Source organism: Ornithodoros turicata, chromosome 4 (assembly GCF_037126465.1).
Source record: "Ornithodoros turicata isolate Travis chromosome 4, ASM3712646v1, whole genome shotgun sequence".
In the NCBI taxonomy this organism is placed as follows: Eukaryota; Metazoa; Arthropoda; class Arachnida; order Ixodida; family Argasidae; genus Ornithodoros; species Ornithodoros turicata.
The window spans coordinates 15,295,116-15,316,951 of NC_088204.1; the positions used below are offsets into that span (position 1 = coordinate 15,295,116).

The 21,836-nt window shown below is 44.7% G+C and overlaps 1 protein-coding gene across 4 annotated transcripts in view; it reads right to left on the reverse strand.

Annotated features, from left to right (window-relative positions):
* Positions 1-21,836, reverse strand: part of LOC135391166 (transcriptional regulator protein Pur-beta-like) — a 90,234-nt gene that overhangs the window by 26,429 nt on the left and 41,969 nt on the right. For 2 of the 4 annotated variants that reach the window (XM_064621294.1, XM_064621295.1), the window contains exon 2: positions 11,961-12,007. The exons of 1 other annotated variant lie outside the window; for it this stretch is intronic. Coding sequence is in view for 1 of the 3 variants with exons in the window: in XM_064621292.1 (XP_064477362.1) it covers positions 9,798-9,852 (55 nt within the window). In the remaining 2 variants the exon portion in view is untranslated. Of the gene's footprint in view, positions 1-9,797; positions 10,377-11,960; positions 12,008-21,836 lie in introns of those variants that run through there. One more of the 4 variants, XM_064621292.1, reaches the window with a different exon arrangement.

Genomic DNA, 21,836 nt, shown 5'->3' on the forward strand with positions numbered 1-21,836 from the left:
TAAAGGACGTCGGCCATTTCTGCCACAGTAATGCGCCCCCGTAGGCGCCAATAAGCCAGTCAGCAACCGCAACTGTCTCAGGTATAATGACTCGGTATACTCCCTGTCCTGGACGGGGAGCGTCTGCCGCACTACTCACACCATTCTTGAAGTAGCCCACAGTAGTAAGCCCACACAAAAACACTTGCCTCGGAGACATACACTGGCCTCTGCCTTGTGATCCAACGGTTTACACTTTCCGCGGTGAGACTCTCGATGGCAGAAAAAAAAAAAAAAAAAAAGAAAGAAGAAAAAGGCCCGTCTTTTAATGTGTCAGGAGGACAAGAAATAGACGATTTCACAAAATCCCAGTGTTCCTTGCACACGCGTTGCATCCTGGGAGATTACTAGAATGAACTGTCTTTCACGTTTCGGTTCCGCTGACCTTGAGTCCTCGTGGACAATCGGCCGAGAGAGCAGGAACCCAAACAGCTTGGAGACCTTCTCCTCCTTTGTTACCAGCAAGTTCCCATAGTTCAAAGCGGCGCTAAGCTCTCTGGGATTTTCTGAAGTAGTCTATTAGGACGACTGCAGGGCGCGAGAGAGCTCGCAATCTCGCGGGTTAGAAAAGTCCTTTCCTTCGACTACCAGTGACGTCGCCAGTGACGTCATCTTGTCCGACAAATAGTGAGGCGCGCGCGCCTTCTTTTTCATTTCGTTCTTTTTGGGATTATACTTGTGCCAAGCGTCGCGCGCTGTATAGCAGACGATCCTCAGCAGCCAATGAAAGTGCTCGGATGATCTGTCGTCATAACACGCCAGAGGGAGCAGGGAGAGATATCCGCCGCTGCGTGTGTGCGCTGCTCTTGTAAACCGATTTTCTCAGGACATGCGCGCTTTACAGATAAAATGTTCTGCGTGACAGTTCCAATGTGTGCACAGAACAATATATGTTCCAAATGCCCTCCATGCCCCTTTAATGGTCTCCCCACGCCGCTTTGGGACAGGATGACCAGGTCTATACGGGTGCGCTCGCGCTGCCGTACTTGAGAGAGAGCACTTGAGAGCGTATGTATCGCACGCCATCATTCTGCTCTCTGCTAAGCCTTCCTTATTCGCACATTTGCAGTTTCCACTTGGATCGCCCTCCCAATTTGCGAATTCTGAGTTCTACTTCTACACATAATGAGTGTCAACTGTGAAGACGATGTTCTTACCTATACTTTACTGCGTTTTATCGTGTGCATATATTTCATATCCAGCCTTCTTTTCTGCTTCATTCATTAATTTTATGAAATAACTGATGTCCCGAGGCTGGAACGACATAGAAGGGACAAACACGTACAAAGCCTCAATTTGCCTAAGAAATTAACGATGAAAGATGAAAGTCACTGAAAAGGTTAGCTAGCTGTAGGACTCGAACCCACATCTTCTGGATTGCCGGTCCAGGGCTCTACCAATAGGTGGTTTTCAAGTTGAGAAGTGGCGCTACGCATGCTGGGTCTTCGAACTTCCGGTCCGAAATTGCGCTCAATTGGAGCAAAGCAAAACTTCTACCATCTGGCTTAAAAGACAACCAAGATGAGTTTTCCTGGGAATGCCTGCACACCAAAGAAGTAAGGTACTGTAACGAATACTTCGCACGTGCTTTTCTTGCGACAAAGATAATATTTCGTGACACGTCGTGCATGTTTCGGTTTCGTTCGGCGTGCGCTTCAAAATCGCAAGCTTTTGCTACGGGAAATGTTCTGTTACAGTGCGGTCAATTTGACGCTTCAAATAACAAAGATAACAGGCAACATTTCAGATATGGCGCAACAAAATGTGCAGGCAGTATTTTACGGTGCAATCTTCGGCACTCTGACGATAGTACGCATGTGATCGTTTTCTTTTAGTCTGGGAAGAAGCTGTGGCTTTAGTAATATTCTATTCACATTATGAGTTGATAATCTTATCACAGCCACGCACAATTTAACGTGATAAGTACACAGCACGACATTTGGTGACAAGTGCCTACACCCCTTAGTTCAATTTTCGCTTACGTTGACAACATTTTTCCAAAGGCGCAGGATCCAAGGGTATGCGATACATTATATGTCCATTTTCCGCAGAATTAGTGCGTTTACGCCCGTAACATTAGCTTATTTTAGGTTGAAAATCGCACTTACTCTATAAGACTCCAGCAGAACTTCGGACCGGAAGAGTAAATCCACGTGACATTGCAACTTCCCTTACGTCATTTTGACAGGAAGTTGCAAACCACCCATTGAGCTAAGCTAACTTAGCTCAGCTCAATTGGTAGAGCCCTGGACCGGCAATCCAGAAGATGTGGGTTCGAGTCCTACAGCTAGCTAACCTTTTCAGTGACTTTCATCTTTCATAATTAATTTGACGTTTGCCTGGTGCACCACACAAATATAAAACGAAGAACGAACAGTGGCAGGACACCGAAAAACTGTTTAACATATTGACAAGCAAGTATTCGTTATCTGTCGAACCACATACATTCCACCGGCCATTCCATTCCATTCCATTCCATTATTGAATTTGGCATGGATACAGAAACCAAGGAAGGAGGACTTTTAAGAATATAATGCCGCTTCATTCTCAGTTTCTCCACCGTTGTAGCCATTTGTTCACTTAGAAAGATTCGCGTGAGACGTCCCTTATATACAACTGAAAGGTAAATTAAGCGCGTTCGAATGGAAAAGAGATACGGAGGTTAGTACTCATCCTGGGCAGCTGTTCAGACATCCCTAAGGGAAATTCCGCACACAGCAGAGCCATTCGAACACACCACTTCCCAGTCTCGAGCGTCACATCGGAGATATCACCAGCGATCAGGTGCTGCGGCATCTTCTCGGCCACACCGTCGGTGGATGTAATGTAGTTGTGGCTGCAGTCATCGCGTTCAACAAGAACAACTGAGTTTATAATGCACGTAGTACCTCAGAGTACGTGTTCAAAACGAAGTAAAAGGCTTCCTTGAACCTGAAAAGGCCAACGCGACCGGGGTCTGCTGCTATACTCCGAGACAGCATAAGAGCTACAGTCACAGATGTATATCTCCGCCGGCGGAGAATATAGTTCACACGTTAGGAGCGTGGAATACGAGAATATAGCGGCGGGCGCCAGTCAGGCGGAGAAGCCGATTCACGCGCTATGATAAAGCCAACGAGCTTGCTTTAAAAGCATGCAAATATGCTCTATAAGTGCGCCGTCTCCGACCAGTGCTTCCGCAACATGAACAGTGTACACGCAACAGTTTCAAAGCATGCGTGCGCACTACGTTGTCACTCGGAAGCGTCATGCGCCAGCATAAGCCAATCACAGACTTCTTCAGACTTGTGGGCGGAGTTTGAAGGAGTTAACTTGCCTCGAAGTACAGGAAAAGAAATCAAGCGACGTCAACACATAGGCAATAAGATGATTTCAAAGAAAAAAATTCTATTAAAAAAATTCTGTCGTACAACAGAGTGCTCTGGCAATCTTGGAAACGATAACGTTATAACGACTGTGGAATAGATGGCAAGACTCCGTATTACACCGGGTTTCCTCTCTGTTTACACAACTGATGACATCCCGACACTTACGGTTTGCCCAAACCGAATAACACCTCATCTAACGCGCGAAGTGTGGACACTTGGCCCCAACACTCCAGTAAATAGCGACACACAACGCAGTGAAGAAATCTCCGTACCCCGCGGTCTCACTATATCACCAGCGCTATCACTCTCACGTATTTGTGCACAGAAGGTCTACATCCAAAATAAGAAAAGGGGATATTGCGACACACACTGAAGCACCCCGCCTGACTATATACGTGAAAAAACGGGGAGGGAAAATGCATGGAAGAAGGGGACAAGCAAGATGTTGACAACCGCTACCTACGAAGAGTTTGCGTTTTCAATGGGGCCTTTCCTTTCGATTGTATTGACCGGTGAAGGGTCTCCGTTACAATATATACGGATGTATTTCGAAACCCTAACAAATACTTTCTCTTTGTTTGTTTGTTTTTGTCTGCTTTTTATTTCTGCTGTCTGATGGAGGCATTTATATGTGAACAAATATTGTTCGTTTTTGCGTCGCACGCCATACAAGGCTAGGTTGTGAGGCGTGTTTTATTATTATTATTATTATTATTATTATTAGCTCACATCCACGTCAGTCTCAATTACTTCACAAAGCGTGACTCAAATGACTTCGATTGCAGGGAAGTGATGCAATGAAATCAATCCACTCGTGAAAAGGGCTAATTCTCGTTGTTTAAGTGATGCAAAGATGCAGAGATACAAAAAGGAAGCGATGCAAATCTCCGTTTTTGAGACCAAACCAATCGCGATGAAGGAGAAGCTGCTTTTTTTTTCTGTCTCTTAGTTGTAGTAATTTTCGCGAATCGCGCGAACATAATTTTTCCCGCCAAGTTTTTTTTTTTTTTTTTAATCCTGCGAAATGTTGTTAAATGTACGTATATAGTAAAACAGTAGACATGCTATCTCAGAAAATTTATGTATTCGATAGCCTGATCCCTCAATACACTTGCGTCACAACCGCACTCATAATTTTTTTAGGAAATTGAATCTCGCGAGAAATGTGTCCCCCGACGGGGCAAGCTCAAGAACTCGGTCCGTACATGGTTACATAACTAACATTGCAGTAAAACCTCGAGAAGATTGTGCCAAATTTCACTGACGAAATATGGCGGGAGGAGGATCAATACGTCGAGTGGATCATTTTCTAACTGTCAATGACACCGTTTGAAAGAGTCACAAATAAAATTCGACTATATTGGCATACGTTCCGTTATAATTTTTATTTACCTTCTAAGTCTAATACCATTGCAATCATGCACGGCCTATTTTTAAGCACAGTGGAATACATCGCTGTGGTAGTTATTTGTTGTACAATCAAATGGTATATACAACACGAACGGTTTCTCCATAAAGTTGTTGTTGTTGTTGTTGTTGTTGTTGTTCTATTCTCTGGCACATATCGCAAAGAAATAAATTTCGTTTGACTGAAACGCGTGGTTCAGCAATATGTAGCAAAACCACCGCGTGCGTGGTGTGCGTGTTTATAACAATGTTACAGCAGGCTCCACTCTGAGTGTGAGTTTGATTATAGGGGGGAAAAAAAACGGAAGATATTGAATTCGTCACTGACGAATTCTGCTACTCCCACAAAGGAAACGAAATGAATGAAAGGAGAAAGAAAACTGAAAAACTCCGAAAAATTCCTCATCTCATAAGCGCATCGTGTAATTGCACCCAACAACATGATTTGACTTGACTTGACTTGATTTGAATGTTGCATAAGAAGGGAACCCGATATAATCTTCGCCGCATATCTGTGGCCTTACTATGCTATATATGTGGCTAGCAGACCTCTGGAGTAATTAATTATAAGTAACCCAATTAATGCAAATTTTACATGCTCAGTGATTAGTTATTTCAGGGATTACTTTTGATATGTTTACTTGTGTGTGTGTACTTTTGATATGTTTGTATATTTGCGATTAATTTGTAATGCACCTGGAGTTACTTTGGAAATTGCTTTGCATGCGAGGCCCCTTTTTATATCGTTACTATGTGGCATATTTAAGGCATTCGTCAAATTTCTGTGCTTTTGCAGCTTTAGTTCAATATTTCTGATAAACATAAATTTCCAGTCATTCTACTCCACCAGTCGTTTCTTTTTGTCCTTTTATTAAACTTTACACATTTACACTTTAACTATAACATTTACATTTAACTTTACACAAACATTATTTGCACTGAGTTCATCAGGAAAGAATGTATACATTTAAACTATGTATTCAAATGAATGTAACTTCGTGTAGCTCAATTATTTTCCAGAGCAACTGAGGTGTAATTAAATTACAATTGTGGTGTTGTAATTGCAAGTGTAGTTTGAATGAAGTAATTTTGACAGGTCTGGTGCCTAGCATATACCCGCTGCATGCCACATGACTGCTGTGCTATACTGAACTACTGACAATGAGTAATCCGTCAAAACCAAAGGCTCTTGTAGCCGTTCTTATGCACAAAATAAACGGATAAGCATTATTAATCCAGTATTATTTATACAGAACTGCGAGCACCTATAATGTTTGGATGCAAACTCCTGGGAAATCGCCTACACCATGTGCGCAGAAACTACGTTAAATTCGGTCTTCAAGGCTTTCGTATTTCGGTGCGTGTTCATGATTGAATACGCATATCCGATCTGATGCATATCATGCATATCTTATAATTAGGGTCTAACTTTTAAGGGCCATTTTAAACCCGATTCCTCACAATTATTGCCTCCCGAATCAGTTGAGGACTAATTAGGGCTAAACCCGATTTGTCCCCGAAGTTCCAACCCCGTACGCTATTTAGCAGCAATTTGTACACATGTCCGATGCGAATATTATTTATAATAATAATAATAATAATAATAATAATAATAATAATAATAATAATAATAACCAATAGAATAATGGTAATAATAACGATATACGGAGCACCTTTGATGTTACGACGTGTGGTGCTTGTGGCTATAATTCGCGAGGTATATGTTTGATCATTATATGCATATTGACTGTGGGCGGCCTGCTGGACAGAAAGCTAAAATATAATAACTCGATAACACCCGAATTTAACACCCGAGGCATTTAACCCGAAAAAGGTAATTAAGGTCAGACTTTTTCGTGTTAAACCCGATTATTCCTCCCCGAATCAGTTTGGGACTAATTCGGGTTAAAACTGATTTCCCGCCAAACTCAAATCACGTTGTATCACGAATCACGTGCCCTGTTTAGCAGCAATTTATACGCTCGTCTGATGCAAATATTATTTGGGTGCAACAATTAAACTGTATACGAAGCACATTTGATATGATAAAATATGTGGTACTTGTGACTCTACAATGCGCCGGGTATGTATCGTCGACCAACTGCGCAGTAACTGCCGGCGGCTTCCCGGACAGAAAAAAAAAAAAAAGAACTATAACACCCGAATGTACCAGTAGCAACCGATTTCATCCCGATTTAGAGGTCTAAAAATAGCACCGACACCACGAATACGGGAGAGGCATTTAACCCGAAAAAAGTCAGACCTTATGGATAATAGGCCCCACTCCACATTATATATACCCCAGCGTGCGCCGCTGTCCCAGCGCAGCATAACAGAACGATGGGACAGCAGACAGAGCCAGCGTCAATGATGGCGTCGAGGCACGGCGCAGGCGCAGGGAACAACGGGACTCCGAATCAATATCGTCAGTCTGGCTGGGACGTCGCCTTCCCCTCTTCGCGTCTGCGGTCACGACCTTCAGGGGGCTTCGACCCGAGGCCGCGCTTTCCCTCAGCACTCTTCGATCCGATGTAGAAAAGCAGAAAGGGACCTATATGGATTACAAGGAGCCAGACAAACGCTGCGTTCTGTCCCTTAATGCAACGTTGTATCTTTATTGTCTGTCGCGGAGAAGACTTCAGGTGGCAAATGACGCTGTGCTAAATATATCGGAAGGGTACGAATAAGTAATTCGAAACAAAATAAATAAGCCATGCAAATAGCTTTCATTCGATCGTTGATAATATTTCTCTTTGTATGGTGCTTGTTTAGATTTATCGAGAGTGTACTTGCTTTTTCTTTTTTTTTTTTTCCTTATTCGCCCAATACCCTGCGTGCTCCTCCCGTGTAACGCCCTCTCAATGGACTTTTATGAGTATATAACTTGATTGATTTCATGATTCATTAAAAATGTAGACAATTCATATACATTATAAAATTTCGCGACGAGTTATTGTCTCATTGTCGGCGGGTTTCGAGAGATGACGAACACACCAATACTTTTTCTCTCTGTGTGTGTTCTTGTCGAATTAAATTCGAAAGTCGATCTTCCAATCGTTAGGCAACAGGTGCTGCAAGAATGTATTACAGGGGTGTCAATGTCCATTCGTATGAATGTTGATAGTGATGATATGAAAGTGATAGAAAATGATATGAAAATAAAGCAGCCTACGAGGAACACCATCGGCAAGTATATGTATGCCTACGATTTACAGTTACATAACGCTTCTGCCAGATACTTAACAGAGCAGCTATCACAAAGTTATGCATCGGCCTCACACTCGCTCTCAATAAATCATAATATTGGTGTGACTATACGTGAGAGTGTGTGTATTTCCAATTTTGGGATGGACTCCTATACGAGGTGGTCTTCGTACTGACCAATGCTACTTCCCGTACTACCTCATGCCCGCGAATGCTAGAGGCCGGCGGCGTCTGCTTCCAAGATACAGGTGAGTGCACTTGGCGGCATCAAGAAAGTGGCACACCTGGCTCCAAAGGACCGCCCCGGTTAGTCGAATGCAGACGACAGCCAATTACGGCACACCATTGCATGGTTTGGCAGACGACGACTCGGCCGTAATTTCTACGTACAATTTTCTAAAATGTAAGGTGTGTGCGGTATTCGTGGAAAGAAAAGTTTTGTTGCGCCTATGTTGTGCAACGAACAACGAAGCAGCCCTTCGGAGTCAGGGGTGCGTGCGATTTTATGAGGATATACTCTATGAATGTGTGATTCACTTCTAGTCCATACTTCAGGACTGCTCTACACATGAGTCCTACTCAAATTAAACTTATGATGCGGCAGGATCAACAAAGAATCCAAGGACTTTTCAAACAAGGCCATATAAGCGGTGCCCGACTGACGTCACGACACAAAGAACCAATCACGAGCGCTCATATCCTCCTGAGTGCGGCCACTACGCAACGTTTACTGGCGCGCGCGCTGTTTTGGCATATGAGACGTCGAAGATGACAGTCTTGCAATGTTTCGAGAACGCAAACCTGGGCTTCGCTTCGTCTTTAGGGGGGTAGGTGCCTGCGAATCCCCCATTATTACCATGGAAACGACCCAGGAAATGACCTTTATCGGCAGCGCGCCACGCGGTCGACGTCAGCACTAGCTCGGGCCCCTGGCAACGGCCCTTTCTCGGGCCAGCTGTTCGCAGGCTGTGTCGCAGCTTCCAAAGCGTCCCTGCCAAGCGACGTGAATCTCGGTCAGGCATATTCCACGTTAAACGATTGCGTGCCAACTATTCGCCAACCCGACTGTTACCACGGTCTCGCACATGTGAGACGCCCTGTTATTTCGCATGTGGCATTTAGGCCTACTGCGAATGAATGGATCAATGCTCGCAAGTCTGCAACTTTGCTGTGTTGTCCGTTCGGTTATTATAAGTTTGTTCCGTAAACAAACGTTACAGTTGCTGTTACGAAAGGAATGTCACATATGAGGTCAGATGGTATAATCACACGACTCATCGCCAGGCGTACCTGGGATGAAAGGTAAGTAGACCAACGAATGAATTAATGAAATAAAATGCAGCTTGAGAAAAAACAAAGACCCAGTTCCTTGCTTGCTTGTCACATAAAATGTAAACATTTTTAGAAACCGGACTGTAGATTTCGAACACTAAAGCGAGAGCCAAAATTACTCTTAACTGCAGCATTAATCACTAATTATGCAGATTATGTTTGTAAACCTTCTGTATATATCCATGCAAGGCACAGCTTTTGTATACAAATTTTGTATAACCAAAAATTATCTGCTATTATTGTTACCAGTAAATAAACCGACAGTGTACGACGTTTTTATCCCCAGTCTTGCCCGTAAGGAACAAATAAAACACGAGGGCAAAATGGCAAGGGTTACAAACTTTCGTGCCGGCCACCGGACTGGGCAATTGCGTAACAGCACGTAATATCGCCACACCGAATCTGTCAACGCTTGTAGCAATATATCAAATGACATTCCAATCTCACCCAGCTCGCTGGAGGAGGAATGACGAGAGATATCCATGATGAATTCGGCCGGCATCAAAACTTTTCCAATGTCTCGCCAAGTCGCACACCAAGAGAAGCAGCTGTCCTCGCTAGAGCTCCTATCCAGCCTCGCGCCTGTGTCCCCGTCTATGGCCGGCAGCGCGCGCGCGGCTCGATCGATTGAGCCTAAGATGATGCCTTCAGCTGTGCTGCACGTACAACCGTCGCTTTGTTTTCCGCACCACTGCCGACACTTCGCATACTTCCCGCCGCGTACAGCTATGCGACTCTTTGCCTTCCGTGCGTGTTTTCACAGCAAAGCTTCCGCCATCTTGCTGGCTCCCCAGTGCTCGCAGACGACGATCACAAAACCGATGTTCTTTCACCCGGTTCGTCTCCGTTGATGATCCAAAAAAGAAACCCCCTTCGGTTCCGCACAGCACAGAGGTTCAACCCAAACCTGTCGTCTGCTTTCTTCGCTTCGTCGCCCTCCACTCAAAAATCAGTCGTCTGCTGCCGCACGCGGGCACGCACTCCCTCCAGTCACGTGCACCCCTTCCGTCTCACTGCCGTCTGCGACCCCGTCTGCAAACCCGACGGGAACGACGCGAGCGCTGCGCCGGCGCAGAACGCTGCGGGCACAACCAGCAGACGGCAAGTCGTGCCGAGCCGAGCCGCTAACCGGCCAATCCACGTCGCCTACTGTTATGCGTCACGCGATGTAGTCGAGCGTGCGGTGTTTATGCAGGCTTCTGCGCTCTGTGTTAAACACAAAGTATATTCTCCTTGATGAATACGGAAAATTCTTTTCGCCGCCAAAATGGGTTCAGCTGTCACAACGGGTTCAATCGAGTTGCGAGAGGAAAACATTTTTATGAAAGGGAAGTGACGTTTCAAATTACACGAGCACCTCATTTTATTTAATTTTTTATATGGAAAGAAAACTTGCTCGCTGCAAAATTAAATCGAGGCGGACACACGCAACCGGACCTAATAAATAGAAGCGAGGGAGAGATGAGAGGTCAGTAACCCTTTCGTTCGCTCGCCGTGGAGCGTCCAACGATTGATCGGCAAAGGCAGCGCTGCAGTATCTAACGTCTCCGCGGATAAACTTGTACCGTTGTCCGCGCGTTGAATCGTTACCGATGCCGAGCGAGGGGGACGTTGTGAGAGAGTGAAGTGAGACAATGAACGGAGATAATTGAACCTGTGGCAGGTATAAGGAGTGACAAGCTAAGGTCGCGCCTTCAATTCTTTCGGCGCGGTGGTGGCTTCAAGGTCGTCCGGACACCACTCCAAACACCGCCATTTACTTTCGCTCGCCCCTAACTGCGGCAGGCGCTCTCTCTCCAGACAGCGACCAGACAGACATTGCGGCCAAGGACTGCCGGAAATGCGACCGTGACGTCACGCACATTTGCCTCCATGACGGAAGTGAACGCACTCCGTGTAGCCAGGGGGCGTGCCGGAGGAGAACTGTCCGGTAAAAATAAGGCGTACAAATCACAGGTTCGGGTTGAACTGCATAAAAAATAAAATAAAAAAAAAAACACTTGCGTTGATGCTATGAGCATCTCGACCTCACAACGGCTCTGCACTCTTAAAAATGAACTTCACCGCATAGCACGCTCCTAGCCAACCATCATCTCGACTGATATCGCTATCTGCCCTGATTTGTTGAAAACGGGAGGCGTACGCCATTTTTGTGACACTTATGCTGTTCATAATTGTCACAGAAAAGGCGTACGCCCCCCGTTTTCCACAAATCAGGGCAGGTAACGATATCATTCGAGATAATGGTTGGCTAGGAGCATGCTATGCGGTGAAGTTCATTTTTAAGAGTGTGCGGTTACATTTCTTTTTGTATATTCTGTTTCTTATCATCTCTTACCAAGCACTTACGTATTCTTTTTTTGAACATGTTTCTTTTTTTTTTTTTATCTCAAATAATATTCTAAGTTTGTTTGATTAGAGAATCGAGATCTTTTCCGGAAATCGCGCAAATGAACAACGGCCCCGAGATGCACGGTGTGCATCAAACCAGGACTCAAGTTATTGCAACCTTCAACTTGTTGGAGAAGATGAAATTGAAAAGAAATGGCGTGGGGCAATAAATGCGGGTGCGAAATAAAAAGTATTGCGAAATATTCTATCCCCACCTACCGTTGTGAAGCTCGCCGCCTCCCTCTGCAGGCACTGGTCCAACTTACCTGCAAGGAACAAATAAATTTTGCAATTAGTCAACGACTGGTTCACAGTATCCTACCATGTTTCCCGGATATATAGAGCTATGCACGTGCAGAATGATTCGCTGGTCCCTTCTAATCTTATATACAAACGATGAACGAAATACTGTTAACTACACGAAATACGAAACGCTCATACACTGTAATACACGGCAATACGAAATACTACGTGTAGCAGGGGTCACGTGCACTCGGCGTTGAGCCGAAACATGGCTAGTTCAAGTGCCAGAAAACCGTTCGTTTCAATGCACCGAACTCGGCCACACGCAATCGCGTTACAAGGAGGATTACGCGTAACCTCATCCACTGTGTCAAGTCATCCACCGTGTCGACACATTCAATGGTGGATGTTACAGCGTGTTGCGTGAAATCGTTCGGCGGGTCAGATGGCTACCGGACGGATCTGTCAGCTGTGTAGATATCATACAGTGATGGATGATGCGCAATATCGTAGTCGCCAGTGTTCTTTCATTGTGCCTAATTAATTGATACGATAAGACTAATTAGCTAACTTTTAAAATATTTTCTCCAGGGCCGAGGTGTCAAATGAAATTTACACTCTCAGAAATGAACTTCACCACATTGCACGCTCCTAGCCAACCATCATCTTGAATGATATCGTTATGTGCCTTGATTTGCTGAAAACGGGAGGCGTAAGCCATTTTTGTGACAATTATGAACCGCATAAGTGTCACAGAAAAGGCGTACGCCTACCGTTTTAAACAAATCAGGGCACATAGCGATATCATTCGTGATAATGGTTGGCTAAAAGTGTGCTATGCGGTGAAGTTCATTTTTAAGAGTGTAAGGGGTCTAAAAGCCTGCCTACACTCTTAAAAATGAACTTCACCGCATAGCACACTCCTAGCCAACCATTATCTCGAATGATATCGTTATCTGCCCTGATTTGTTGAAAACGGGAGGCGTACGCCTTTTCTGTGACAATTATGAACAGCATAAGTGCCACAGAAAAGGCGTACGCCTCCCGTTTTCAACAAATCAGGGCAGATAACGATAGCATTCGAGATGATGGTTGGCTAGGAGCGTGCTTTGCAGTGAAGTTCATTTTTGAGAGTGTAGGCTCTCTAAAAGAAAGAAAAAAGAACGCGAGTGCGTTTTAGCCTCATATAACCAATTAATCGGGCAGAATGACAAAAATATTCGCGGCTCTAAGGAAAAAAGGTATGATTTTCGACCCATATCGGTATAGCTGCATTGCAACCACATTTCTACTCCAACCAGTTTTACCTTTTGGGTATAACTGCAGAGTAGAAACAAACTACAGAGTAGAAACTATCGTTCTACCAGCTTGGGTAGGAAATTCTACCATTTTCTCTTAGAGCAAACTTGAGAGAGAGGAGCAAGGGAAAGAGACGCCGGCGCTTATGCCCCCGCGGGGAAGAAGTCGCGTGTGGATTGGCTACTGGATTACTGGCCTGCTGCAACTTTTGGTAGGATATTCTACCTTTTTTTTTCTTAGAGTGTACGGTACACACCATTTTGTGAACGTGACACCACAATGGTGTGTGTTATAGGACAAGATATTTACACTGGAAAGGTGTCAGAAAGTTACTTTGTAACCTTCTAAAGGGTGACGATTACAAGTGAAATGTAGCAGAAGAATAAATTGATGGTGAAATGATATATATGGGTTGCTCGATTTGCGTGGGTTGTGTCACAGCCGGTCTGTAAGAGAATGGCATTCTACCGGGAGTGAGAATTATATCGTCGCAAAGCATGCCACGGATGAATTTCTACCGCATCACACCATCGGCCTCGGAGACATCTTCTCGTACTTGCAACTCAGTAAAAAATTAAACAATGAAACAGTGAACATTATAACGATGAACGATCGCTGGTTCGATAAAGCTGAAGTATTCAAGCCAACGCGACCAGACCAATGTAGGCTAGTACAAAAAGTCACATATGTTAGCAGGTAATAGTTGTCGCATATGTTGTGCCCAAAAGGCACAACATATGCAAAGTTGTACCTGCTACCGGTTGCAAAGTTGTACCTGCTACCTCACTCTCAAAACAGAACTTCACCGCATAGCACGTTGTCCGTCAACCATTGCCACGAATGATAGGGTTACCGGCTTCTGATTCGGTGAGCGAGGGGGGCGTACGCCTTTTTGTAGCAATTTGGATATAGGATAATTGCTTTTACCGCCCTTTTACACCCTTTATCAGACGCGATGTTGACCTATATATGCGGTAACTATAGAAGTTACCAACTTTTCACACCCTTTTTTCCTTAGAGTGTAGAGGTGTTTTTGTCACTGGCTCGGAGTGTTGGTTTGAATGAAGACCTGCCGGTAACTCTACTAAGTATACGTTGTTAAAAATGAACTTCACCACACAGCACAATCCTAGCCAACCATCATTCCGAATAATATCATTCTGTGTCCTGATTTGTTCAAAACAGGGGGGGAGGAGCCTATCTGTGACAAGATAATGTGTCCCAGATAGGCGCCTCCTCCCATTTTCAACAAATCAATACACAGAATGATATCGTTCGGAATGATGGTTGGCTATGAGCGTGCTATGTGGTGAAGTTCTGTTTTAACAGTGTATACACTGTTAAAAATGAACTTCACCACATAGTATGCTCCTATATAGCCAACCATCATCTCGAATGATATCGTTACCTGCCCTGATTTGTTGAAGACGGGATGCGTACGCTTTTTTTGTGACACTTATGCTGTTCATGATTTCACAACAACAAAACAAAAAAGGCGTACGCCTCCAGTTTTCAACAAATCAGGGCAGATAACGATATCATTCGAGATTATGATTGGCTAGGAGCGTACTATGCGGTGAAGTTCATTTCTAAGAGTGTACCTTGGTTGGAGATTTTCTTCGCTATTGTTTTTACCCAACCAGACACACTTGTGTCGAAGATGTTCACGTTCAAGTATTTACACGGCTACATGGAATAAGCAAATATTATGAACGGCACTTTCAGAATCAGAGGGCGCATTCGTAGATTGAACACGACAACAGAAACGTTGCGTACATAGTATTCGTTTCGGAAAGGAACCGGATCAGTGGTCAGACGTACCTCTATCCCGAATACATTAGGCGGTGTTTTCTCCGCAAGAAAAACACAAAAATCCAAAGGGTACGCTAATGGAATTAGCGCTACGTTACAGAACATCGATACTCATGCATGTTAATTGCGCTCCTTCTCAAGAACCACGTTCCAAGCTCGGTCTTATAACATTTCATTTTACGGAATGGCTTTCCCGCATGGGATACGTGCCTTGCTTGCTTGCATGTACAGATGGGGGTGTCATTAACATGCCGAGAGATGGCGCTCTTCTCTCTCGTTGCGTGAAAACAATGTTGACTTGATACCAAAGACTAAACTTCAAAATTGCTTCTCCTAATTTTCCCGGAAGGTATAAAGGATCTGACTTTTTCGGGTTAACCCCGATTCTGCCCGATTATTCTTTCTCGAATCAGTTTCGGACCAATTCGGGTTAAGCCCGATTTCTTCCCGAATTAGTTCCAATCGCGTATTACGTTGCATCACGTGTTACGTACACGGTTTGGTAGTAATCTGTGCACACGTCCCGTGATAAGATGATTTGAGTGCAACAATAAACTATGCGAAGCGCGTATAATGAGACGATATGCGGTTTTTGTGACAATAATTCACGAGGAATGCATCTTTGACAAAGTACGTGCCCCTTTAAACTACGGGCTGTTTGGTGGGGCGGACAGAAAAAATAACCCGATAACACCCATTCGTATCAATAGCACCCCGATTTCACACCGAATTGCAGATTTCAAAATAGCACCCGATTTCTCCCCTCCGAATTCGGGAAATGCATTCAACCAGTGATGGGCAGTACTTGAAGTACCAAGTACTCAAGTAGTACTTTAAGTACATTTCTGTGTACTTGTACTTTACTTTAAGTACATTTTAAATCGTGTACTTTGTACTGTACTTGAAGTACTTTTTTTGAGTACTTTCCCATCAAGTACTAAAGTACCCAAATCTGGACTCCAGACAAAAAATCACAAATGACAACACGAAGACGAAAACACACAGATAGGGCTATATATCTGAGTTTTCGTCTTCTTGACATCATTTTAGCGCTTCTAGTGAAATGCAGTACCAAGATTCCCAGTATGACATTTTACCAAAAAGAATTTTTGTGCTTTTAAAGGGCATATTTGTTGAAGCAAATCTATTGTTGCGAGGCTTGAAATGTTGAAAAAGTATCAACTCTGCTATGATTGAGTAAAATGCATGGAATGCAAACTGGCAGCACAATGACTTGGCCAATTGTCATTTCAGCTCTCCCAATGCAAGGTTGCATGCTTTTTTTTATATTGTTTCCTTCACTGGCAATTAATAATCAATTTATATCACCATGTGTGATTGCATTACACGATGAACAATCTGAAAGACATACATGCCTTCATTTTTATATTTTGCGTTTTTTTAATTGGCCACATGGATTACATTGCTGCATATCACAGTCGTATAAAAATGAAGGCTTACATCGTGTTTGATCCTCTTTAATGTTCTTCATATTCTTTTTTAAACATGTTGTATTTCAAAAAGCAGCAAGGAATGCCCAGAAATGTACAATATCTGTTGGCTTGTACTTTTTTCCCCTGAAATTGTCTAGCTTCCTATACCCGAAGATTAGTACCGGAACACCACACTAGGCGGGTGATCTTGGATCAGTCAGGGTATAATACTATTTTGCATAATCACAGCACTGCTGACTGATTGTCTCTCTACGTGTAACTGCAAATTATAACATCTGATTAGCACTTAACCTAGGTCTTTATGGTTTCAGAGCATTTGTCAAGGATGCTCACTAAAGTTTTGCCAAAAGAGCAAGACACAGACACTAAACAGTGATATGGAAAGTGATACAAATTGAATTGGCGATGTACTTGATGAGTACTTGAAGTACTTTGCCTAGTACTTTGTACTTTACTTGAAGTACATTTGGAATTGGGTACTTTGTACTGTACTTGAAGTACTAATGACACCAGGTACTTGGTACTTTACTTTAAGTATAATTTTGAGGTACTTTGCCCATCACTGCATTCAACCCAAAAAGGGGCAGACCCTTTAACCCGTCGTACAGTCTCTCCTTGTTTTTTTTTTTTTGTTTTTTTTTATTCCGTGTTAGCACCCGCGAAGCAACTGTGGCTATGAGCAGCGAACCGACATGGAGAGACGGAGAAAGGACAAAAGAAAGGAGTGGGAGATAAGAGGGTTCTATGCTTCCTGGGCCGACTTCAGGGAACTGTGCTGACATCCGCCTGCACAATCTTCCGGAAAAATCAGGGAAAACCTGACGATACAGCCGGTACGTGGCGGGATTCGAACCCAGCACCTCCCAGTCTACAGCACGATCTTGGCGCTACCACCAACGGGCGTATGCTCTTCATGTAATGATCAATAAACACAATCGTCTTGAGCAAAAAAAAAAAAAAAAGGCATTCCACATAGCGCCGGGGTTGACCTTCGTGTTCCCTTTAAAGAAGATTCCGTCGGAACAAAGGTCACACAGGCTGCAAACAAGTCGAAATTAATCCAGACAGAGGCTCGAGACAAACTCAACTCCTCTACGCCGTCGTTGAAATTCGAAGCCTTTGAGGATGGTAGATACGTTGTGAGTCAACGAGTGATTGGAGAGGTGTACATTTTATATTGGCCGATACAAGGACAATCCATTCATGCATCCTTGTTTTTGGCGTATATAGAATATAGCAAAATGGGAGACGCCAGATATAATCAGTGTTGGAGGTAACTCCTTAAAAGTAGCTGGTTCTAAGTGACCTTCTTTTTTTTTCTTTGTGTGTGTGTGTGTGTGTGTAACTTCTAACTGAAGTCGTTACTTATGAGCTGCTGAAGCTGCACTAGAAACTCGTTCTTTTTTAGGCAACTCGGTGGTAAGTTTCTTTGTTTCTTTTGATTTGTTGTTTGTTTGTTTGTCACCATCACTTACCCTTCATTTATTATTGTTGTTGTTGTTGTTCTGGCGCACAACAAACGCGATTTAGGTTTATGGACACCTGAAAAATAGAAGGGTGACCTGAACTGAACTGATGAGACCATAATCTGTCTCTCATCATGTAGAAGATTGGTGAAACGAATTGCAACGTCAAGATATATGTACTAATTTCACAAAGTTCAAGAAGCATAGATCCCATATTACGCGCAAGCAACGCGCAAGCAAGTAACGCGTTACTTTTACAACATAGAAACTCCAAGTTCATTTTCATGACTCGTAACTTTCGTTAGTAACAAAAGCAGCGTAAGTTTTCGTAATTTGGAGTAGGAACGTACACTTTTTGTACTTTGTATAGTAACGTAAGTTTTGCAGCGTAGCTTCCTCATCTCTGGATATAACAACTGACGAAAGATACACTCTTAAAAATGAACTTCACCGCATAGCACGCTACTAGCCAACCATAATGTCGTATGATATCGTTATCTGGCCCAGTTTGTTGAAAACGGGAGGCGTACGCCTTTTTTGTGACACTTATGAACCGCATAAGTGTCACAAAAAAGGCGAACGCCTCCAGTTTTCAACAAATCAGGGGAGATAACGATATCATTCGACATTATGGTTGGCTAGGAGCGTGCTATGCGGTGAAGTTCATTTTTAAGAGTGTAGATACAGATGTGCACCAACAGTGCGGCGATAACAAAAGCTCAAAACACGTGGACATACATATTCGCGGGAAACACACGCCAATCTTGTTTCTGAAGGACACGTTAGGATGATTAGGAAGCATGCGACCTGGTAGGGAATTGTGTCACTAATACCCTACACTGTTAAAATAGAACTTCACCACATAGCACGCTCCTAGCCAACCACCATACCGAATGATATCATTCTGCGTCATGATTCGTTCAAATCAGGTGGAGGAGCCTATCTGGGACAAGCATAATGTGTCCAAGATGGGCGCCTCCTCCCATTTTCAGGAAATAAGGACACAGAATGATATCATTCGGAATGGCGGTTGGCTAGGAGCGTGCTATGTGGTGAAGTTCTGTTTTAACAGTGTAGCCACACGGCAAACTTAATGCATTAAACGAAATGGCAGTAGCTTTCACCTCCTAACCAACCATCACCTCGAATGACATCGTTCTCTCCCCAGATTTGTTGAAAACAGGAAGCGTACGCCTTTTCTGTTACAATTACGTCCCGCATAATTGTCACAAAAAGGCGTACGCCTTCTGGTTTCAACAAATCAGGGGAGAGAACGATGCCATTCGAAAGGATGGTTGGTTAGGAGGTGAAGTGAATGCCATTCCGTTTAATGCATTAAGTTTGCTGCGTGGCTCGGGTATAAGCACACTCTTAAAAATGAACTTCACCGCATAGCACGCTCCTAGCCAACCATCATCCCGAATGACAACGTTCTCGCCCCTGATTTGCTGAAAACGGGAGGAGCAGCCTATTTTATGTCCATTATGCACGGCACAAAATAGGCTCCTCCTCCCGTTTTCACCAAATCAGGGGCGAGAACGTTGTCATTCGGAATGATGGTTGGCTAGGAGCGTGCTATGCGGTGAAGTTCATTTTTAAGAGTGTATAAGCAGTCTCACACCTCCGGTCCGGCGTTGGGCAGACTGGTAACAATTCCCTTCTTGACCTTTCCGTTCTCTCTTTCTGGTTTTCCTACCTCGTGTATAAATTTGTTGCTGTACAATAAACCTTTCAGCTGTGTTTGAGACCTTGTGTGGCGTACGTCTTTTTTCTTATGCTTATATAGCCTCGTGGTTTTCAATATATAACAGAACGTGCAACAGAACGTGAGGGTGGTGCACATGACGTCACGCACAGCCACGTGACATGGGAAAACATGACGATGCGTCACAGGCGTCTCGCTGCGGGCCCAATGAAGGCAACAACGTGTGTTTTTTACGATTTCCTCTCGTAATAAACCTCTACCCGGGAAACGTCATCATGACGTTGGTAGATAGACTGATACCGAAACAAGTCGGAAGGGGAGGGCTGGGTTCCACGAATGGACACTTGTTCGCTGCCTCCTATTGAAAGAAAAGTAGGACAGAAGGTCGCGTCCGTTTCAGGGACCATCGTAATCCCCTCAAGACCGTGGCTTTCGGGCGCGACCTTGTTCGCCTCAAGCTTCGAGCGTAGTTCAACTCTACCAAATTGGTGGCGCTGTCGAACACTATGGCGTCATTTGTTTACAAACAGGGAGAGGTCTATAGCCCGCATACCGCAACAACTCACGGCATGCCCTCCAGCTGTGACTCCGGCGCGGCAATACGATTTCCAATGTCACGTGACCAAACGTGACGTCACGTGAGTAGAAGCCGTCAACATACAAGGGTCGTTCAAGGTTGACCGAGCAGCTCGCGTGGCTCCGTGGTTACCGCGCCGGCCAATATGTCACGTCGATCCTGGGAGGTATACCCGGGTTCGAATCCCGGTACTGGCTGTGCTGTCGTCTGGGCCTTTTCCTGGGTTTTCCTCAGACGCTGTCGGAAATATCTCGGCAGAGTTCCTTTAGAAGTCACACCCAGGACGCACATCTCACCCCCCCCCCCATTCTCCCCCAGGGCGTTTGTCGTGACGTTGCGTGACGTTGCGACGGCGAGCTCTTGAGGCACCTCCACCACCACCAAGGTTTACCGAGACGATGCAAAATTCGGGAAGCGCCAAACTACTACGTCACATTTTCTAGACACCGCTGCCGTCACTGGGGCAACCCTTTGATGCATTTGGCGCAGAAAAAAAAGCGGGCTGCTGTCGTAGCCACTGTATAGGGCATCGTTTTGGAGGGCTTCGTCTGTGCGGAACGTCTTTCCTCCAAGGTGAACGCTCTCTACGGGGCCCAAACAAATGGTGATCGTTTGGGGCTAAATCTGGGCTATATAAGGTGCATGGTCCACAACCTCCCAGCGCGTTTAGGCTGGGGTTGCTACCGTCAAATTCGCCGTGCGAGGCCGGGCATTGTCACGAAGAAGAACGACCCTTCAGGGCAACAGCTCAGGCCTTTCTTTGCGAACTGCGTTTCGCGCGGCACTCTTTATCAACGTGGAGTAGTACCGGGCATTAACCGTGACCCCTTGCTCCAAGAAGTCCACATGGATGACAACCCGCATGTCAGAGAAGACAGTTCCCATGAAGAGACTTCCCAGCAGACGGCCACTCCAAGGCAGAAGAGCGCCATTCCATGCAGCTTCTTTTTCTCTCTGGGGTGAAATGATACATACGGGTTTCATCACACGTGATGACTGATCGCAAAAATTCGTCCCTGATTGAAACCGCTGCTGAAACCGCTGAAACCGATCCTGATTGATTCAGCAGCTGCTCAGAGACTGCCATGCGCGCTCCCTTCTGGTCACGAGTGAGGTGTCCAGGAACCCACCTTGCACAGATTTTGCGGAACAGTACGTGCTCGTGAATGATTGTCTCCACACTACCGACACCAATATTACGATGGGATGCAATGTCCCGAACCGTTGCTCGCAGCATCTCGAGGATGGCTTGATCAACGTCTGCGATGTTCACCGTGCGTGACTGCTGCTGTCGGACGAACCTGTCCATGTGGTTCATTCGTCGTTATATATCCCGTCCTTCGCCAAACCCTCGTCACCATTCGTACACTCTTCTCCTCGACATCGTTTGTTCCCCATACTGTACCTGTAATCTTTGCAAAATTTCAGCTGGTTTGACGCTCTCCTTCACTAGGAACTTGATTATGCGTCGCTGTTCCACAGCTACAGACGCACTGCTCGCCGTCATGATAGTTGCCGGGGGCTGCACGTACCGCTGAC